General features: G+C 38.9%; 1 protein-coding gene across 6 annotated transcripts in view; it reads right to left on the bottom strand.

Annotated features, from left to right (window-relative positions):
* Positions 1-7,045: 7,045 nt before the first annotated feature.
* Positions 7,046-22,782, bottom strand: part of tnrc18 (trinucleotide repeat containing 18) — an 86,627-nt gene continuing 70,890 nt past the window's right edge. For 5 of the 6 annotated variants that reach the window (XM_077213293.1, XM_077213296.1, XM_077213297.1 and 2 more), the window contains exons 24-30: positions 22,641-22,749; positions 21,988-22,104; positions 21,358-21,516; positions 19,734-21,031; positions 18,661-18,897; positions 18,450-18,524; positions 14,318-18,364 (exon numbers count right to left, since the gene is read on the bottom strand). In XM_077213293.1, coding sequence (XP_077069408.1) covers positions 18,158-18,364; positions 18,450-18,524; positions 18,661-18,897; positions 19,734-21,031; positions 21,358-21,516; positions 21,988-22,104; positions 22,641-22,749 — 2,202 coding nt within the window. In that variant the 3' untranslated portion in view covers positions 14,318-18,157. Of the gene's footprint in view, positions 7,235-14,317; positions 18,365-18,449; positions 18,525-18,660; positions 18,898-19,733; positions 21,032-21,357; positions 21,517-21,987; positions 22,105-22,640; positions 22,750-22,782 lie in introns of those variants that run through there. The other variant, XM_077213299.1, reaches the window with a different exon arrangement.

The raw sequence follows: 22,782 nt of genomic DNA, 5'->3' as shown, positions 1-22,782 counted from the left end.
TTCATGATGAAATAATTACACTGAGAAACAAGCCACTAATAAGTGAGTAGTGGGCGACAGAGACATCAGCATTCACAGTGCTGTTTCTCAGTGATTGCACAATTATTAGAGAGGCTCATTTCGTCCTATCCCACAGACATGATTTATGATTGATTGCTTCATGCAAAATGCACTTGAGTACACTGTTTTATTTTTGTTGTGTTTTTAAAATGATCAGAATCGAGGGGTGCTGCTGGATGTATTGTGTCAGTGTCTGTGATATGGACGAACTCCAGTGCCATTAGATCCATTGTGTTCGGGGCCCCTCTAGAGCACAGGAGGTCTCAGAGCAATTTTGTGGTTCCTCACAGTGTCCAACTGAGTGTGTAGGAAGTGTCACCTCCAGAACAGACCCTCTGTCTACCCAGTGTTATTTTAGTTTCATTGAGATACTATTATAGCCTAGTTTTAAATAAAAATTTGAATTAGTTTTTATTTTTATATATTGTTTTCTTTTAAATTTTAGTTAGTTTTAGAGTTTGTTTTATGCTTGTGTTATTAGTTTTGAGTTATTTTATTAATTATTATTTCAGTTTTATTTATTTTGGTAGCCTACGTCAACCTAAACGAAAATGAGAAATGTTGCCTTGGCAACTAGAGGTCAGTTCCAATTTAATTTGCATACTTATACACTATTCTATGACGTTTTGTAGTAGTAGGCCTACAAAGTGTTCATATTGAAAATAGCCAAAAGAAAAAGTAGGCTACACTTTAAATACCCGGATGATGTAGTCATCTTAATTAAACAAGGGGAAAAAAACGAATGCTGTGTCCGAAATCGAAACGTATTCACTATTATGTTAGTCAACATATATACGTAGTTCACTTGAGGGAGAGAATAAAAACGAGTGAGTGGATTCGGACACGGAGTAACTTAGCCTAAGTAACTTAGACACTTAATAGCAAACTGACAGCTCTAGAAGCAAAATGAAAATATTTATCTTAAACTAGATATCATGGAAACTAGCATTTATAAACCTTAATTATTTACTTAATTATCAATTGAAAAGGAACGTATACCTGTATGTTATTACACCGTAGCCACATTGGCTCAGTGGTTTGGAAAATGGATGGATGGATGATTCAGCTGCAGGCGCCATCTTTTGGCGAGACGCGGGAATTGCCTCTGACAGCGCATTTTACAGGGATTCTCTAGCCGTGTATCAGCTGTTCACCCGTTATTGCGGTGCATTGTGGTGTACTCGATAACGTCCACAATGGTTTCGGAGTCGGACACCACTACAAATGACTGTCCCCTCAAATATTACCCTATTTAAGGGGGCGATTTCGCACACTGCCGACGTGTAGAATGTCGGACTCTTCTTGCACTCAGTGTTGCAGCTTTAATTACATAGCGGAGGGGGAGGGGCTATCAGACTTTAATATTTAATGACAAAATAACCTTAAAACATTCATACACCAGACGGCTGAGTAGTGCATAAGTAGGCTACGTAAATAGTGAATAGTGTGTCATTTGGGACACAACTTCGCTGAAATAAAATGTTTAAAGTCAACATGAAATGGAAGTTCTGGTAGTCTTTTCTTCCATTGTGAAGTAGCCTAATCCTATATCTGAGTGAAATGGCTTCTTGAACAAGATAAAAATTAGGGAGGGATTTTTTCCACCAGGAATTGATTGGATGGTTGTGGTTTGCTACTGCTGTGATGTCACGTGATTGACAGGTTGCCCCGCCCTCACGCCTGTAAACACATCATCAGAAAAGAGAAGAGAGAGAGGGGAAGGGGAAGTTATTATTATTATAGATTATGAGGACATTAAAAATAAATTATGATGATGATGTGCACAAATAAATCATTTATAATAAATACTGCAATATTCCATAAAAAAGAGATGTCTATTTTGATTTCATGGTGACTTTAAGTTTTTTATATTTTATTTTATTTTATTTAAAAGTGACGCTTTTTTTTTGTTTTGTTTGTTTAAACACTGTATCTACCCTAATTCTTCATATGAAACCTTGGAAGAGGAGAAATTATCAGATATCTGTGACCAGATATAAATATAAATCTGGGGGAAAAAAGAAGATATAAATCTAGGCCACCATATGCTCAGTATCTGTGATGATCTAGCCTTCTAACTTCAAGAAATAAATCTTTTCATTATCCAGTGAAGTATAATTGATTGGTTACAGTGTCCTTGTAAAGTTTCATTTGAAAAGAGCGTTTTCCACTTTTAGTACAGAGTCCCATTTCCTGCAGAGCCTGGGGACAGTTATAATGGCAGGTAACTCATCATTAGAAGACACTTCACTTCATGTTACAATACTTATGAGACGCAGATGCTTCTGTTTCCATTTTGCTTTATTTTTTTATTTATTTAAATCCATGTGAAATATAGTTTTTAAATGACTGCATGACACAAAATGAATTAGTATTATGAATGCCCAAAAGAACAGAAAAAAAGATAAGTTCAATTATGCATTTTATTAAAATGACCACTATTTGCATTTTTCCTTCTAGAATCATATATAAAATGTTTTTATAGATCAAATCTGCTATGTCACCTAACCCCCAATATAAACTAAAATGTGTCATTAAAAGCATCAGGAATGTGCCGCAGTGAAGGAAATTGAGAAAGATGTTGTCTGAAGTAATGGATAATCCACGAGGAGAACCAAACGCAAGCCAGTCTGTCCTTTGAGCAGTTTAACTATGGCCATCTGGATGTCAAATCTTCAGCTATTCTAATAAACAATATCTCATCTTTCATCTTCTAGTCTTGGAATAATAAATCAAATCATGCAAATAAATAGATTCTTTAATTCCAAGTTCAATTTGCTTGCGGATTAGAGGCTTTCTGAGCCGTCAGAGGGATTCTATACAATGTCCCTATTCACTGGATGTCACATTCATCATGGCTTTCATTACAGCTCCGCACAGGCTCGCACTGAATGATGTGCAAGAAGTTGCTTTACACTGTCACTCCACAAAGTCAAGGTGTTGTGATCATCCTTGATTTGCTTTGACTTGTGCTACAAATACTGTCATGCCACTTTAGAAAGAATCAAACCAAGGTTTCATTTATCCATGTGTTAAAGAATAAAAATATTCACTGTATAAAAAACGGCGACAATATTTCAGGCATCCGGGAGGAATTTTGGTGGCTATTTTACCTCTCTGTATGGGCCCATATTTCATTGACCAATATAGTAATAATAATAATACAACAGTCTTTTTAAAATACTAAAATCTGGTTTGTACCATAAAAGAATACTGATAAAACAAAAGGCCACGTGTTGAACTCATCATAATATGCCAACAATGGCTAATGCTAATGCATTATTGGAAAACGCCATCAGTGTAAAACACGACTATAAACATTGAAACAATGAAACATAACCAAAATGTGCTTAACTGATAAAAAACAATAATACTATTTAAATAAGATAATCAAATTATTTAATATTAACATAATATTTACAGTGATGTCACATGCATCATCCTTGTTAAATCTAATATTATTTTTATTCTGTAGGCTACAATAAGGGGTACAGTATGATTTTCAGTTAAATCATTGACAGATCTTAACAATATAATTTCAAAATGCTTTTAAAAGTAGTAATATTTTAAAGTGCACATCTGTAATAGCTGACTTTTGTATTAATGTGCTAGATCAATAAATCTAATGAACTATATTACTTTGCAGACTAATTGTTTATTTTGATTATTATTAATGTTATAATCAATCATTTCAATAATTTTCAATAAGTTATTGCTGACGTTAAAAAAGCAATTAGCTAAATCTATATCGCATCAAACATCATAATATAAAACCCTCATAATGTATGTATGTGAAAGGATATTAACCTAAATGAAAATTCTTGCATTATTTACTCATGTTATTCTAAACCTCACTTTCATATGACTTCAAAAGTCATGAACCCGAGTCATTTTTTGGGCTTGACAACACTCGATCAACAATCAGTTTCATTTGTAGGGAAAACAGAAGCCACTTAACAGGTCTGGAAAGACATGAGGGTGAGTAAATGATGACAGAATTTTTTAATTTTCATTTTAGGGGCAACTGTCCCTTTAAGTGGCTTATTGCTTCATTGAGACCTTGATGTGGTACACAAAGGCATGTAATCAAGTCCTGAGACAAAATGAATACTTCCCCACTAATGACTATCTTATTATAACATTTGTGTTATAATGACACCTGAATAGTCTTTTGGGAAGATCCTCTACAGGCCCTAATCCTCTCTGACTCATCTCTTCACAGCTCATTGACCTGCTGTCTTCATTTAAACACAGCGTTGTGTAAGTAGTTGTAATGTGCACATAAGTGAGTAACACCAGCTCCCTGTGCTCAGTTTGCATGTGTTGTCAAGGTAGATTTACCAAAAAGCATTTTTTAGACATATACCATTTTAATAGCACGGTATATGAATATATCAATCATAGAAACGCTACTAATGTTTGTATAGGGTTTCGTGAGACGGTGCCCAGATGGCACAGCAGGTGCAGAGTCCCGTTCAGGGTGTAAGAATACCTGTTAAAAACACACTCCATCCCTGAATCTATACATCTCCCCCCTGGGTTTTCACTCACACAGCTGGAGGAGACATCCCTGCAGCATCCAACACATTTACAGTGCAGGCACGAGATGGGAAGGTTGAATTCTCAGGAAATGGCAGACAAATGGCCCCCCCAAAAAAGAGGAATTATTTTTTGCTTAGCGGTCAGCCTTTTTGTCTCTCCCTTGCTGCGTGACATTTACAGACAAAATGAAAGAACAGAAGCTATCAGACAAATAATGGTGTGTTTGTTGAGGCTGGCAGCATCACAGCCTGACACAGTGGGCCTCGGCAAGTACGTCACAACCTATAGCACTCCACTGGACTGAAGCTTTCAAGCAACAGCACCATTAAAGTAAATGCACTCTAAAAGTGATCAACACTTTGCACTATATTACATATTCTTTTGAAGCCATACAGTACAATAGCTTTGTGTGAGAAAACAGGTTATTATCCTTAACTAAAACTATTTTAAAAAAATGTGTTAATTAAAATAAAACTGAAATAAATTAAACGAACTATTTGATTAAAACTTATTTTAGTTATTTGCCAATGCAAATTTTTTTTATTTAGTTTAAGTTGAAACACTAAAATTACAAACCGGAAATAATTAAAAACTGAAAATGAAATTAAATAAATTAAACCCAAAAATTAATTTAAAAAATGACAGAAGCACAACTAAAAATAAAACAAAAATTAAACATCATTTTTAATTAAAAATATTAATAAAAACTATAATAGTATATTATATAGTTAATAGCTAAATAACTGGTGAGAAACGGACTAAAAGTTAAGTCCTTAAATCATCCGCCCTTCTAAAGATGTTTTCATGCAGAATATTGTTTAAGCAGCAGCATACAGAAGCAGTCCTCCTTCATTAATTAAAAAATTCACCATTAAAAAAAATGTGCTTGATTTCAATATGGACATCTGTAAAAACAATGATTTGCAGTAGAGTCAGATAATTCAGTAACCGCTTTGGTTGTTCAGCGACGGATTCGTCCTTCAAGTCTTTTTACAACATGCGCTACAAAACAAATTAATTAAAAGAAACAGTTCAAAATGCTGAATTCCGAACCGCATAGCCTACAGGTAGGCTACTAGGCTACTCGTACTACGTTCACTATATCGTAGCCTACTTTAGCAGAAATAGTAAGAATAGTGTGCTATTGTGCGGTTCCGAATTCAGCAAATGTCTTTAGCTACATTGGTCGCGGCGTATGTTTTTGACTCACTAAAAAGAAGGGTTTCTGCTTCGTGTCTGTGACACAAAAATAATTCAGTGTAACTTTGCCGAATATTCTTGTTAGACAGGGTGATTTTACGGTGCTCAGATTGTTCTACCAGTATGAAATAAGCAGGTAGGGTGATGTTACAGTGCAAAATACCTCATCAGATTGGCCTACTAGTAACGTTAGCCTAGGCCTATATGAAATAAACGGGTAGGATGATTTACGGTACAAAATACCTCATCAGATACCAATATGAAATAAACGGGTAGAGTGATTTTACAGTGCAAAAATACCTCATCAGATTGTCCTACCACTAGGCCTAAAAATGGGTAGGCTTAGTTAGGCTATATGATTTTACAGTGCAAAATACCTCATTAGATTGTCCTACCAGTAGAAAAATAAACAGGTAGGATGATTTGACAGTCTTTTTAATCTGTAGTTCCTGGACAGATGTTACATGATATGCTCATAGGAATCATATTCGCGAACGCTGGTAACGTCGCCTGCAGTCCGCGTTAAACAACTCAATATAAAGAAGTTTCTCGCCATTATTTATCCTTAAATAATTTTTTATTGAATTACTGTCAATTTATGCACTGCGTATTCACAATATAACACAGTTAAAATAGGATTTTCGGTGCTAAAATATTAAGCTGCAGCCGCATAGATTTAGCAGCGTGGGAAGATCGCAGTCTTCAAAATTTCTAAAGAAAGAATAAAGTAAGGCATGTTTGGAGCGACGTGATGGTGGCGAGTAAATTATGACAGAACTTTCATTTTTGGATGAGCTCTTCCTTTAAACGTATGTGTTTTGGAGCTAATGGATTATTGTCATAGACTGCCACTTTGTTTATGTGACTCACCCCGTCAAGCTTTTGAAAGCTGTCAGAAATGTTCCAAACACTGGGAGAAATCCACATCGCTCATGGTCACTCACTCCAAACTCCGTGACTGAGAGCAGCTGGACTCCACACTAAATGGACCCTGTGCTGCAGCACAATCTCAGCTATCCTGCTGCTCTCCAGATGCTGTGATCTACAGATGAAGGTCATCAATCAATCCGTAAGGACATTGGGTATAGAATGAAACTAATGAGCTCAGAGGGAACACTGAACCTTTTGGCCTCTCTGCCTGTCTCTGTTCATTTACTCAGGGTTGAGTCAGTTGAATCAGTTATTGTGGATTGTTCGCTGCATGTATAGAGACAGCACTAGTACCACAGGTAGAGGTGTTATACATTCAGTGCAGTGCCCGTGAATGCTGTGCAAAACTAAAAAGGCTATGGTGACTATGATGGATTAGATTCTTTTCCAGTTATAAAGTGCAGAGCTGTGCGAGGCTTGATTGAACATCACAGCGGCTGTCTAGGGAGCAGAGAGACAGTTTCCGACCAACTCTCTCGGCAGGCCTGGCACCGCAGGGCAGCTGAAAGGAAAAGAGGAACGAGGTTTACTTTTTCACATCCTGGCGTCAGTCGTTGCTGAGTGAACTCTGCTTTCACCACAGAGTTTACAGGATAAAGCTCAGCGCTTCAGGTGTGTTTATAGCGGTCTGGACCATCTAATGCAAGAAGGTGAAGGTCCTCCAGGCAGTTTGAGTGTTGACAGCTCCTTCTTCACTGTTTGTTCTCTTTAGGGGCGCAGCAGCAGTGGGATGGGAGAGCTCCACCTGGGACTCCTGTTAGAATATTTGAGGCAGACCCAATGGATCCCGCAGGAATGGAAACCCTCACCCCTCCAGGCAACACGGATCAATGGCCTCCTCTGCCTCTCTTCAAGCAGATGAATGCATCGTATGTTAGCATGCAGCGAGAGCGCTCAGAACCTCAGTGTGTGTTTCAGAGCATTCACGTCACATGCGCTCTTTTATGAAAAAAACAAAACAAAAAACAGTCAACATTGGATTAAAATTCAAAACCGTCTTAGCACTTTCCTGAGTGCAAACTGCTTATGCACTCGCACTCTGTGTCTGCATATTAAAAAAGCATGCTTTTTATTACTGGCAAAGGAGCTGCACAGCAAGTACTTTCAGTTGATCTTGGTGAAGATGCTTTTGTCAGATTAATAACCAGATAGTAAGCCATTTGAGAACACAGCAGTCTTCTATCCGCTTCTTTATTATGAAGTAGTAAAAAGAAAATGTCTCACACAATCAAAACATTTGAAAAGGCACATAATAGAAATGAGAAAAAGAAAAAGATGGAAACAGTTTTCATTATTCCCAATTCAGGCTGTTAAGCTGTGGGGTGAGGAGGATTGCATCTTGTTCTAAGCTAAACGTATGTTAAAACTAAACACAAAAATGTCCCAGTCAGTCAATCCATAAATACCTTAATCATGACAACACAGAGGGGAAAATATATCCATTTATATATATATATATATATATATATATATATATATATATATATATATATATATATATATCATATATACATATAAATATATATCACAATATGCCGTTTTTGGGAATAAAAGAAAAAATAGAATTTTGATTCTTTTGTGTTTTATATTGTTTCTATTAAACAACGCCTCAGTTTTCACTCCACTCTAGAGTAGTGGCAATACATAGATAGGGGCAATTCAGGAATATTTTTTTTTTTTAAATCTCTGCCTTTATTGTCAATCTTTATTTCTTAGGCACCTGTTGTGATTATTTTATGATTATTTTTAATTCCTTTTCTATGTAAAGCAATTTGAATTATTATTGTGTATATGCTCAACAATATCACTCTTCAAAATGGGGACATCGTTGATCCAGAGGTTGGGAGAATCATGAGAGGATGGAGGGAGGAGGAGGATTGAATCAAAAACTTGCTTTGCCTTCAAAATATGTTGTTTATTAATAAAATGAATAAATAAAATGGTAAATATAATGTATTATGTTCTATATTATAAATGCATTCTATTTTTAGTTCACCTTTTATTGATATTTTAATTATATAAATATGTTGAATAAATCTAATTCTGTGAAAAAAAATATTTAGTGGCCGTTTTCAAGTTTATTATTTTTTTATTGACAGAGACTAATTAAAATAACTTCAATGCAAACAAATTAAATACAAATTAGAACCTGGGTCAAAATGACATAAATGATGGAGTGGGTCAGATAAATCCTAATTTAGTTTGCAGTAAATCTAAATATTAATTACATTTTAATTGTGAGTTTTGCAGAATAAGGTTTTACCAACTAATCATCACCAGATTGAACCCACAATATCATGGGTCCTAAATGTAACTGGGCACTGCTGTAAGACAGAATGTAATAGCAGCTTTTGTGAGTTATTCTTAAGAACTACAGTCAATACTGGCATTTAAGCTGAGCTTCATTTTGTCCGACCGTTTAAAACAGTGACAGTCAAAATGGCAAAATGTTCACTGGACTGATTGGAAATAACTTAATTTGAAGTGATTTCCTGTGTAAAAACACTTAATTCCAGGCCAAGCTTTGATGGATGCCTTGAGAAATCAGTCCTTGATTGAATGGTTTGTGGAGTTTATTGAGGGCGCAAATTCCCCTCCAGCTGATTTCCTCCTCCTCGACAGCAAACCGAAGGGGCGTCACAGACATCAGCCCCACCAATGTCAAACCATTCTCTGCAACAGAGCCAGAATTACTGTTAAATGGCCCTCTTCAAAAGACATTCTTCCCAGGTGTGTGCGGCGTGCCTGAGGATCCTGTGGCCACTGAATTCGCTCTGCTGGCAGAGGAGCGTGGTGGCCTATCGCTGATTATTGTTCGTCTTCCTCTTTCACAATCATCACAGCTAGAGGTGGTGAGCAGCCTTTATTAACACCTCTGTCTATCAGCCCCTCACTGGATCCAACTGCTAATTCCCAAATAGATCGGCAGTAATTTGTGACGGTGACTTGATAGGAAGGCAGCAGGAAACGCAATCCCCCCAGTGATAGATGTTTTTTTCCCCACCCAGTCTCCCCTCAGATCGCGTACTTTGGCAATCTTTGGGAAAAGTGCTCTGCAGGGTTTGAAGGTCCCATTTTGTTGAATATAATGGCTCTTGATCCAACCATTGCAATCACCCCTCCCCCTCTCAACCGCCATTTGCTCACATTGATTTCCGGTTGTCTGGTTCTCATTCACGCACAGTCAACCTGAAAGAAAACGCTGAGCTGGAACATGGCTTTTCACCTCCATAAGTCAACTTTGGCACATCTGCCCTGCAGTTTATTACCAGCACAGCTGTAGTTGTTGATGATGATGATGTTGTTGCAATCAATAGCAAAGCATGTGCGACTAGGTTGAACGCTGTGAATTCATTGACGTGAGTCGCATGCAAAGTTCATCATACAACTAACTCAGCAACAGATTGGCCAATAAAAAACCAAGTGGGAATGCTTGTGAACTACATTTTACATTTGCCTTTAAATTGCCATGGAGCATATGCCGCAACTAGATAGCCAACGCGTGCTCAAAGGCGCCATCAGAGTAAATACATCTTCGCAAGTCAGCTCAACTAAACAAACACACCTCGCCGATGAAGTACTGTGAAACAAATTGGAAGCGCTTGACTGCAGATTTCATTATGAAGTCTGGTAAATAAGTTCAGTACTCTGAGGGCTGAATACTCACAGATACTATGATTCACTTCCATCATGAAATTTCCCTGTGTAATTTTCCTTAAAACAGATACAATTTCAGCTTATAACATACAAAAACACAATATAACTGGTCATTTATTGCTTTCTGTTACTAAAAAATGCCATCTTTTTCCTGTAAAAGATAACCATTTCAAGCGAAATGACAGTGTGATATTACCAAAGCTCTGGGTGTCTCTCTCTCACCACAATGGGAGCCCGGAGATTCGGTGACAGTCTGAATGGGGAGCTGGCTACTAATGTATCCACACAGCAGGATATTGGAACAACAAGGCGAATGGCTCTCCTGTGAGTAGCCGAGGTCCATTGCACACATTTTCTTGGTTTATTTCTAACAGGGGCATGCACATGCATTGGCGCCGAGTGTTGTTCTCTCATTTTGTCTTAATGTTGAGGCAGTGATTGCTATGCCCCCGAGATTATAATATGAATGTTCCCCTCCCTGAAGCAGTTTGTACAGCCGAGAGCACGGTCAGACATGCATCTCCGTGCTTTATACTGCCATAAATCCTGCTCCTGTTGAGGGGGAAGCAATTTGGTGGGGAGAGCAATATGGGCCATGACAGGACCGGGTCCTGGGCCTCGTGGCCCCGAGCAATGCTGGCCGGCTTGTTTGCTGTCAGCACACGATGTAATGAAGGAAGGCAGAGGCTCTGAACTGAGACTCCTTCCCCTCCACAGACCCAGAGACCATTTTGCTGAAATGAAGCCATTTTCTAACAAGCAATCACTTCTGAATTATTACACTTTCCCTTTTAAACTGATGGACTGAGACAGCCGGTAAATGTTTGTTTTTATACTACAATCATTTTAAGAGGTCATAAATGGTAAAATGCTCTCGCAATATGGGCAACCCTTGCTCTGAGGACCTTAATGTTTAATGCAGTCCTAAAACGAATACTCAATCATATCTCCAGTTGAAGCCTGCGTTGAGCAGTGAAGGGTCACAGCGAAAATCAGCCACTCTTCCATTCGGAAGCCATTTTATGGTGGCCTTGGTGATGTAAGACACAAAATGGACCCTGGATATTGAGGGGAAGTGTTGAGGAAAAGTCAACCATTAGTGTCTAGAACTTCAAATGGCATCCCTGGTGAGAGATTGAGCTGCCGACGTCCTCTCCATCACAGTACGCTTCCATCGTTCGGCGCGCTTTAATTGTTCCACGCCTCAGTTCGTTAAATGAGCATTCCAGCTAAATGACTCCTGAATAGTTTATCATGATGGAGGGTATGAATATTGCATGGCTGCTTTCTGCTTTTTTGGTCTTATTAGCATAATGATTCTTTGCGTTGCGCTGTGGCCCCTTCTGACAGAGAATCATAGCTTGTCAAGAGAGAGGAAGGTGGTCTTTGGTGGGTTTATTGGAGGGTTTAATTGCTTTTATGAGCTTTGACAGCAATCTTTGACTCCCGCAAGGCCGCAGTGCTGCTCTTAAAAATACTCAATGTTTTTTTGTTTTTTTTCGTCATGATAATGCATGTAAACAGAGTATAAATGTGTGCTCCCTTTGACTGTTGTCATTTTCACACATGGTCGCAGATTACTCAGGGCACATTATTGAGCCGTGTAGCTGCATTTGCCCTAGAGCTTCGGTCCTCTTACTCATTCAAATGAAATTCCATGATAATTCAGAGGTGATTCACCTTTGAATATTTTTTAGTCACAAGCAACTTCTCTCATGCTAAAAGCACAAGCAGTGTGAGGAAAGTCATTAGTCTGTAATTTCTTTCTGGATTCAGCCCCCCCCCCACAAAAGACACAAAGACCATTACATATTACGGGGTGCAAGTGCTACCAGATTGTGCTTTTTGGCAAGTTTTTGTGTGCTCAAAGAGAAGCAGAGGTCCCTAAACAAATTTTTTTTTCATGTGATGCCTCTTCTTAAATGATTGACATAAAAACTCCCCGAGTTCTGTTGAGTTGACTTGACAAAGCAACAGGTTCAAACGTGTCTTTGGCCTGAATGGAACGCTGCACATCAGACGCTTCGGTTGTGAATGATTTTACACTGGATATATGGAGGGATTTGTTTCCCTTTTGTCTTTATGAAAGTGATTCATGAAAGGATCACGAAACCCTCCTGAAATAGAGCGAACCCAAATCTGGGAATAAAAGGGCCAGTTCAGGGCGAAATGAAAATTCAGTCATCATTTACTCCGCTTCATGTCGTTCCCAACATGTATACGTGTATAAATATTAATATAAATATCATATATGTGAATAAATTAAAGACATTTTGGTAACACTTTATTTTACAGTGTCCTTGTTACATATGTTACATGTACTTACCATAGTTATAGCAGTAAATTATGCATAATTACATGCAACTAACCCTCAAACAAATCCTAATCCTATAGTAAATACACGTAGTCAATTATTATTAGGCTACCCAGTACTTAAAATGTATAATTACATTGTAACAATGACACCTTAAAATAAAGTGTAACTGAAATTTTAACTGTTTTTGTCAATACAATGGAAGTCAAAAAACCCAACTGACTTTCAATGCATGGCCAAAAATATGTATTTAAAAGATATTTTGAAAAAAATAGTGTTTCTGCAAAAGTTTGGAATGACATAAGGGTGAGTATCCCTTAAAAGGTAAAATATTTCAGTTAAACCACTTTTGCAGTCGTGTTTAATCATAAACATTCTTTTTGCTTATTTAGAACATTAAAAAAGTATGAGAATTCATGATATGTGCCTCAATCAGCAAGATGCATTTTGTCAGTAGTAAAATTTAAGGAGCACTTCCATTAGATTGCATTATGCTAATTTTATGCCACTACAAGCAAAATCAAAGACATGCATTTTCAAATCTCATCTGCAGTGTTAATGGAAATTGAGAAGTTGTGCCTTTGATGGATAAGAAATAATTCAGGGGTTTAAATTCAACATGATTTGTGACAACAATGCAACCATTCTTTCCAATTTCACAAGCACTTAAAATGCAATCCCTTCCTTATTTAGACTAGGATGGTGGAACAGCAGCTCAGATGGTTTCAAACAGTGAGGTCACGGTCTAACAGCCCACTTATAATAGGAGTTCCCTGCATTTCACTTTAGCTCAATTTCAGACCACGGATTACCGTATATGCATAGTCACAAACATGTTTTGCCTTTTGGCGGCTCATTTCCAGTTGAAGAGCTAATTTATGAATGGTCAACAAAGCAAATACGATTCCCTTTAATTGCTCAGGATACAATTTTTTTCCCTGTAAAGCAAAAGTCGTTCTGTCGGCGAGTGGAGAATTTACTAAAGATTAGCATTCACTAGCATTAGCAAATTGAGCACAGCTTCAGTTCAATGGTAACAGCTGCTATAAATTGTAAAATGTTTCAGGAAGCTCAAAAATGGTATCCTGATGAATGTGATTGCCCACAAGGGAGACTCAGAAACCACCTCTTGCCTAACAAAACACCCCGTTGACCTTTTGAATCTATTGCACCACTGTGAACAGCACCGAGTGTGCAATGAATCATCACGCATGCTGAAAAACGCTCTTTCAGAAATGTGATTTTTAAAGGAGGGGGATATTCCATTGCCAGTTAAATGGCTCAACATTTACTACCATAACACAAATAACACTTTCAACAGAGCGCCACAAAATTTTTACTGAGGACAACATTCATTTTCCTCAATGTGGACATCAAATATGCAATTCAACCATGCCCATGTTGTGAGATGAATCCCATTTACAGCATTCCTGTGGTCACATGACCAAAACTTCAGTATGATGATGGTCATATGCCAAGTCATATTGCTTGGCTATCATTTGTTCAGCTAAAGTATTACAGATTCAAAAAGATGGATCATAGTTGCAATTCAGAGCCACATGGTTCGACACACTCAATTAATGAAAAAATACATGAATAAAGAGACAAACTCAATTCCATTTCATGACATTTATTGATGAACTAGAAAATACTGAGATACTAAAAGAATTGAAAAACACTGATAATGCTGGTTGCATCTGTAAAAAAAAAAATCCGATCCCATTAGGTTTACACACACAAGTTAACAGCAATCTTTAACATCGGTTTCAGTAAAAAAAAAAATGTATTTAGTAATTTTGTTTTTTACAAGATTAAGTGTGTACAAAGTATATCCGTATTCATCTCCCCCTCTCATAAAGGATCATTTACAAAACACCTTGATGCTTTAAAATTTCAAATAATATTTTCAAAACTATAGCTTTTTAAAATTGTATTATTTTATTTTGTAACAGGACCATACCAATGCTGAAGGAACAGCAGATGAAGACCAGTGAAGGACCAGCCTCCAGTCCACACTAACTTTCTCATCTCCCACATTCATGAACACGTTCCTTCCCTCACTAGCAGCTACCTCACAGAATCCAAATTCAGCAGTATTGCACATTAAGCATGGAGGACGATTGTTCAGAGAGGGGGAATGTCATAAAGAAAGAAAGAAAAACGGAAAAGGTTGAACAGAATCATGCAAACAGTGAACTCTATTACGCTTCTAGTCGGCTATATGCGGTTTTATAATAAGCCAGTTAAACCTTATACGTCATAAGATACACTCAAACAGACCCTGGACGAGTGGCTGAGGACATGAGCGATTCATCCCACATGACTGCTACCAACAGAGGCCACTGTCTCATACAGTGACCTGAGGGGAAGGAATGGACTCAGACCTCCATTCACGTTACAATACGTCACAATAAGCAAAATATACTTTTGTAGATTGCTCTAATATTATTCCTAGAAGCATATATGCGGTTTCTAAAACATGCAGACGAAAATACTCTAAAAAGTGCTTTACAGCTTGACTCAAGCTCCGAGTAAACTTTTGTTTTGAGGGGCACTTAAATTGTACAACTCGCTAAACAGGCAAAAATCTTTGACACAAAAGACTGTGTCAAATCAAAAAGAGCTTGCTTAATGTTGCTTCAGGTTCACTGTGCATTTGAAGATCATTTGGCATTTGAATTAGCTTTGGGTATGTGTAAAATCCTCAACCAAATTAGGTGACTTAGAAAAACAGTCCAAACCGGAATGGGCTGAATATCGTTTTAAGCCTCAAAACTACACACATACAATGATAAAACATGTTAAGAAATACAACCTATTGAATATCAACAAGATAATATCTCTTTAAGAGAGACTGGGCAATGTAATATGAAACGTACATGAAAAAAAATATATATTTCAGACATTTCAGACCGCTCTACTATACGTAATAGTGTCAACATTTCTATAATATAAAGAAATTTACGAAAAACTGAGTAGGCCAAATATTTTCCAATCAAAAAGACTGGAAGGCTCTAGTGTCCATACCCTTCTTGATCTCACTCCCTCAAAGAACGGGGGAAAAAACTAAACAAAACGACAGAAAGAATCAATAAGTATCAAATCAACATCATTCACAGAGGGTATTCATCATGGCAAAATAATTAAAAATAGGCAATGGTTTAAAAGCCCATGTGCACTAAGTATAATAATACCACCAAGAGAAAATATCAAACAAAAACATGAAACGTTGAACCAACGTGGGAGGTAGAAAGAATAACAGAGTGTAAAAAATTTGGCTGGGCAACTACAGAAAGAAAAAAGGAAAAAAAAAAAAAAGGAAAAAAAATTCAAAATGTAGCCACTAACCTCATGTTTTCTACATATATCTTGGTAACCATAATTGTTTAAAAAAAAAATAAAAGAAAAAAGAGTCAGTACAGATCATCTAATTGTTTTTCTTTCATTACTTAAAAAGATATACAAATAATTTAAAAAAAAAAAGGAAAACGATTTCCTTACAGCATAAAACACAACACGTGTACTTGACTGACACATGTCTAAACTTAAAAAGAAAAGAGAAAACATTCATACCCCTTTGAACCATAAAAACGAGGCACAAATAAGAACCATAATTACAATTAAGCAAATAAGGTGTTCGCTAGTCTCTTCATCCATGTGAGGACGCCATAAATCAAATACATTTCACTGGTCTTGATTAGAGAAGCAGCGAATACATAGCCTGGTCCTAACAGCCTCTGATGACTGATGGCACTTTCGCCGGAGCACAATATCAATCAGTAGGACCTATTTTCTAAGACAACATTCAGACTTTGATTCTGCCGGTATACGGCAGCTTTTAGGGACCAAGGTTAAGGCTATTAAGAACGAACCAAAGAACGGCTTGGAATAATGGAGAGTAAAAAGTCGACATGGAGAAAAACGCAGACGTGAGAAAGGCAAAAAACAACTCCGCTTTCAACTTTCAGCGCTAACAGAGAACGTCACCTGCACCGCTGCTATTTGTTTATTCGAAGAAAGTGCTTTCATGCATGAGAAGTAATTGCTTTCTGTGGGGGGTAATTCTAGTAAAAAGGGAAAGTAGAGTATAACAGACATGATAAGCAAGCGTAGCTTTTAAACTCTCCATCTCTCACTAACCCTGAGAAGCAATGAGAGAACTAAAATGATTTTCCCGCAAAACGCTTCACGTCCACCTGAACAGGGGATTGTCAAGGGAAGTCTGTCCTGTATAAGACCAAGGGCAGAATTTAAGTGCTTTTTGTTGTAAAACTGCATTATGGGACAACTGGCTCTGAACACTGTCAAATCCTACAAACCATTTGTCCTGTAATAGTAGTTTTGATATCAAGATTACATTACGTGGTCAATGTAGTGGGCATCTAAGATTCCAGTAACGTCTTACAAGATCTGTACTCTTAAAACTAGTTCCTGATATTTGTTAACGTTTTAAACTTTATTCACAGTTTATTAAAGCTTTTTTTTCATCTTTTGCTGCATTAAAAAAATTACCGTCACATAAATCTATGGTACACGAAAATAAAATATATTTGTCCATATCATATATAGCTCGTATGCATGTATTTACAAACGGGTATTATCTGCATCTGCTTCCATCCCAGTAGAGCCCTTCACTCATAAAAAGAAACCTTTCTGTCGCCGCAGCTGAGGGATTAGGATCGCATATAAATATTCTGATAGATCTTCTGGGCCGCTCAGTGGAAAAGTGACTCACACTTTCCTATTAATAAACAGTCCTTGGAGGCTCGCAGACCACAGTTCTGTCCATTCTTTTAAGTGCTTCTCACATGGGCCGCAGATTTACGTCGGGTTTCGTTTTTCCCTGTTCAAGTTCATTAGCCAGCCCTTGAATATCCGGCAGGGTTCTACCAGTAGTAACTGGACAGAAGTGTGATACATCCTGTCAGATTCAATTACTCTTTCTGTTGTTGGTCCCACGGCCAAGGAAGCGGGTTCCTAGCAGGCCTTCTCACCCGGAGAACAGGTCCTGCAGAAGTGGTGTCACCTTAATTCCAGCCGCATCGGTGATGGTTGGGCTCAGCAGAGCAGATGCAGTTGACCTTCAAGACATTTTTGACGTGCCTTTACTTTTTTTTTGACACGTTTAACTCTTCAACTGGAGATTCCTGAACATCATTTGTCCACTGCAATCACTTCACTGGGTCAAAACAAGGTTAGGGTTGCTCCAATAACAGGCCAAACAATTGAATCTCTACTAGCGCAATTTCACAATACCAACACCATTGACTTGTGTATGAAATGATGAGCAAACATGACATCTGTTGAAGTAGTCTCAGATCTCAACTGATGCTTGTATCTTTGTCAGGACGTTTTCCATACTTGATTGATTAGTCAGGCTTTGGATAAAGCCAACACATCTGTCTAGCCCTTATGTCTCATTTGTTTTGTTCCACATGTCTCACTTGTTGATTCTCAGCAGATTACTGGAACCCCATCTGTGTTGAATATCATTCCAGTGGTGGGTTCATAAGTCCCGGCCAGGTAGTAGAGGTCTTCGCTGTCCTGGTACTTCTTAGTTTTAATCATCTGCTCATATTGCTCAAGGCTGACCACCAGACATTTATGAGAAATGGTTTGGACGTCATTCTCATCAATGTGAGAGGACTGGTAAAGTGCCCGCTGAAAAGAGAAAGCAGAGCGATCTATCAGACTGTTTTCAACCAGACAAAGATGATCAAACCATTTCCTTGATTGGTTTTCTTACCTCCATGAAGTCTTTCCTCTGGTTGGAAGCATGCAGAACAGCAGGAAGACTTTGGCCGGACATTTGATCCCAGTTCTGCCAAACAAAATTTGATTAGTTACAAACCCAGATAAAAAGGCAAGACTGGGACAAGTCCAAGTACAGTACAAAGGTCATATTACTATGCCCGCAAACCAATATTAATGTTTAGGAAAGGGAGACAAAAAGTAACCTTTTTGTCATGAAGTTTCTTCCCAGGGTTGGTTTCCTCTGGATGATAGAACCATTTGACACGGACCACCATGTTGTTTCCCCAGGACTCCCACATGCTCTGGATGTGTCCAATAAATGGGAGGTTGGGTCGTCCAGCAGACAGGAACACAGCACAGTCTCCAATACGGATCATTTCCTTCCCACGCATTATGGCTTTGTAGAAAAGCTTCTTTGCCTTACCTTTCATTCCCCGCCTCTGTCAGAAGTTGAAGGAAAGTAAAAAAGGATGTTTCTTTGGGTTGATTTTAATTAAAACTAACAGATTTCAACATTTTCCTTTTATGATATGAAGGTCACATTAAATGATGACGTATGTGATGTGGAAAAAAAATCAAGGTGAATATAATGAACATAATATTTTCAATATGTATCATTTCCATTTAAGCTGAAATTTTGTCGCACGCAAAAAGTGTGGGAAAATAAAATGCTAGCTTTAAAATGTCTAGCCTTGGCAAGACAAAGGAGTTGACTATTTTATGCCAAAAATACAAAATGTCATTTCCATCACCGTTTTTCCATTAAGCCCAAATTATACGTTGGTTTTTGTGCATATGCTAGGATATACGCACAGTGTGCATGCCATCAATTTCACCAGCATAGAACATGCACATCTACATTTTTCTAACCGCGGATACACTGTATGTTCAGCTCTCATATGTCCCTTACATTTTTTTTATTAATTCATTAATTGGTTAGCTGGCCCAACTCGTCGTTTCCCAATTGAAAAGAAACAGAACAACAACAAACTTGGTCATATTTTCTGAAGAGAAATAGGCACTCGATAGAAAATAGACTCTAGAAAATTTCATCCTTGTCCAGTGTCTGTAATGTGTTCGTGCACGCTAACAAATAAACTATACTTTAAAATGTCATGTTTTTGGCTGTACACATACGCTAAACGTTTGTCTCAAAATTGAAGTATAATTTAGACTTTACACAATGCTATTAAACACAACACATGATTTGAGATGTGGTAGAAATGGCACTTGTGGGACTTTCAGAAAGACGCAAACCTAAAATCCATGGGCTCACCTGAGTAGGCTTTCCAAACCACTTCCACAGCTGTCTGGCAGGAAGAAAAGCAGAGATCTTGGGTCTGTTCTCAACAGAGGGTAGCCTCTGTCTTTTTGCCAGCTCCTTAGTTGTTGGGAGGTGGACTCCCTCTCGTCTTTTGGGGCGACCGACACCCTGCTTAACCTTCTGCTCTTTCTGGGGCTTCTGCTGCTGAGTAGCAGATGCCTGCTGCTTCTGGAGCTTCTGGATGCTGGCAGCAGGCCCGGTTTTCACCTTGGCCTTCTCGTCATCTTCCTCCTCTTGAGGAGGTGCATGTTCTGTGGCAGGGGATAGTTGAGAACCAGCGACCAGTTCTTCATCTGAGCTACAGGAGGATTCTTCATCGCTGGTGGTGGAGGAGGAGGATGATGAGGAGGAGGAGTTGGATCCAGCTGAGGATGAGGAACTGCTTGTGGATGAGCTGGAAGAGGCGGGACTTGATGCCCGCGAGCTATTGGAGCTGGTTGAGTCTTGTTTGGGCTTCTTGTCCTGTGAGGCCCCTTGCTCCTCCTCTCCGTCTGACTCCGAACTGCTGCTGCTACTGCTGCTGCAGTTGGGACACTCCAGTTCCTTCTTGTCCTTCTCCCCCGAGTTACTTACCTTCATCAGACCTTCGCTGCCGCTTCCCATCTTACGAACGCTGTAGGTGGACACGCTCTCAGCAGTAGGCGGCTCTGCCTCAACCGCCTTGTTTTTAGCCTTCAGTGCTTTGTCAGCAGTGGATATCGTAGTGTAGCTGACACCCATCACAGACTTATTCTCTCTTTTGGAGAGGTTCTGGCCCTCCATCATCATCAGGGCTTTGGTCTTTTTAGTTTTGGGTGACATGACTCCCTCATGGTCCAGCTTGATAAGGATCTCAGTCTGAGGTTGCTTGCGCTGCATTTTTACACCAAACCCAGTTGCCTCCTCTTCAGGCTTTCGCAAGCGTTTGACTGGCTTTCCTTTCCCTGCGGGACTCAGAGTCTCATTGTTGGATATAAAGGAGGCCAGAGAAGTGGAGGGCTCATTATAGAGATCCACAGACAGAACTTTTCCATAGAGTGGCTGCGAGTAGACAGACTGGGGCTGGGAACGCACTTTGGCTGGGGGCTTGATTCCTGCGGTTTTCTTCTGGCTTTCATTAGATACGGGAATGGAGGGACTGGCTGTGCCGACTTGCTTCATTTTTCTACCTGGCCGTGGGCCGCTTTTCTGGCTGGACAGGGGCCTCTCAGGGACCTGCGTCAGGGTTGGTGTGTCAGACTTTTCATGCTCCTTTGGAGCGACTTCAGGCTCTGGAAAGCAGAACAGGAGGGAAGGTTTTAATATGCCAGACCAAAAACACACTTACCTCTATAAAAATGCTGGGAGGCTAAAAGCTGTTCCTGTTCTGACAGTAAGTTCTTTCCAAGTAAAAGAATGTGATTTATTATCTATGAAACCACCAATCCAATACACTTTTGTAAGATTACTGCATTTCTCATTTCAGTAACACCAGTTCTGACTACTTGATGTTTAATCTGAACCAAAGCAATAACCACTTTTACAAAAATATGTCTCTTCTATACAAGCCAAAATGTAAATGACGGTAAATGTTTGGTTTAAAAGAGGAGGAAATTACCAGGCTTAGGTTTGGGTTTTCTTCCTCTGCCTCTACTTTTTGGAGCAGACTCCACTGTGTTTTTGGGTGGCATTTCTTTTCCATCAGGTACATCCTTACTGCACTTCCTTCCTCGCCGTTTGGTGCTGGCCACGAGGAGGGCAGGGGACGGTTCTGCACCTGTTCAGAAAATACTGAAAATATTAATAACAGACTTTGGGACATTTCTGTTAGACAATTGATAAAATAATAGCAAATACCAAATATTGGAACATTCCCATGTGCTTTTCAGCCTCATATATTTTGATAATGATCATACATAAACATTTTCACAGTCAAATACATATACAAATACAGAGTCAAATACATACACATTAATATTTACCCAGTGCTCTTAAATACTATACACAAACCTTCAAAAATCCCAGTCTCATCCTCAATCATAAGCAACCCCCTGGCAACTAGTGGAAAAACATTTTACTGAATCCATAATCAAGCTTCAAGAGCAAAACCAAACAAAAATCAGTGGCTGCATGGACTCCAAATCAAACAGAGCACATATGGGCTGTTTACATAACTTGGAGATTCAGGTAACGTTTCATGTGCTCTTTCATGCCTTGGCTTTTACCCCCTGCTTATCTGAATACTCACACTGAATCTTGTAGTCCGCCGGCAGCAGTCTAATATGAGAGAGAGGGATTCGGCCAGTGTCTCCATCGTCAAACTCCACTGTAATCAAATCGTCCACATCTTCCATGTCTGGACTCCCTGTGGACACGTAACAGAGTTGACGACTGACGCAAAAGAACCTGTATCACCTCAATTTTCATTTCCACTCTCTGAAACAGCAAATACTGCTGCGCGAAAAGAGTGACCGCATATTTCTCAGTGGTGCAGCAGCAGCTGTAGGGATTCATACAGGGCCTTTTCATTCTCATTGGTTGACAGCACCAGTAGCAGCAACCTCCCTTTAAGAGTTTCTTGACAAGCCTCCAGCTCGCTCCTTCCTCAGCAGGAGGGAAAATAAATAATAAAAGCGCAGAGCTCTGCATGAAGCTAACCACACCATCCTTCATTCCCCGGCTCGGTTTATCTGGCAGTGCTTCTGGGTTTGGCTAAAAGATTTAGATTAAAGGAAATGAAACAACCCTGAAAGGTTCTCTTACTGCACCTCTGTGTGGAGGACATTGGACATTTGTGCATATGTTTCCATTCAAGAGACATAGATGCAGTAAAACGCATTAGTTAATAGTCTGTAATAGCCAGCGAAAGGAGCTCAATTAAGCTGAAAAGGAAAGCTATACCTCTGACGACCGTGCCAGGGTAGAGGCAACGGTACTGCTGGCTCCAGTAGGCTGCGATTCGGGTCCCCTGGGGAAGGTATCTGACGGAGGGTGGTTTCACATCAATAATCTGTAAAACAAAGGAAGTGTGGATCAGAGAGGA

The sequence above is a fragment of the Siphateles boraxobius genome, unplaced genomic scaffold (genome assembly GCF_051911475.1).
Source record: "Siphateles boraxobius isolate OS27281-9 unplaced genomic scaffold, OSU_SipBor_1 66, whole genome shotgun sequence".
Classification (NCBI taxonomy): Eukaryota; Metazoa; Chordata; class Actinopteri; order Cypriniformes; family Leuciscidae; genus Siphateles; species Siphateles boraxobius.
This window is presented reverse-complemented; position numbering and strand designations above follow the sequence as displayed.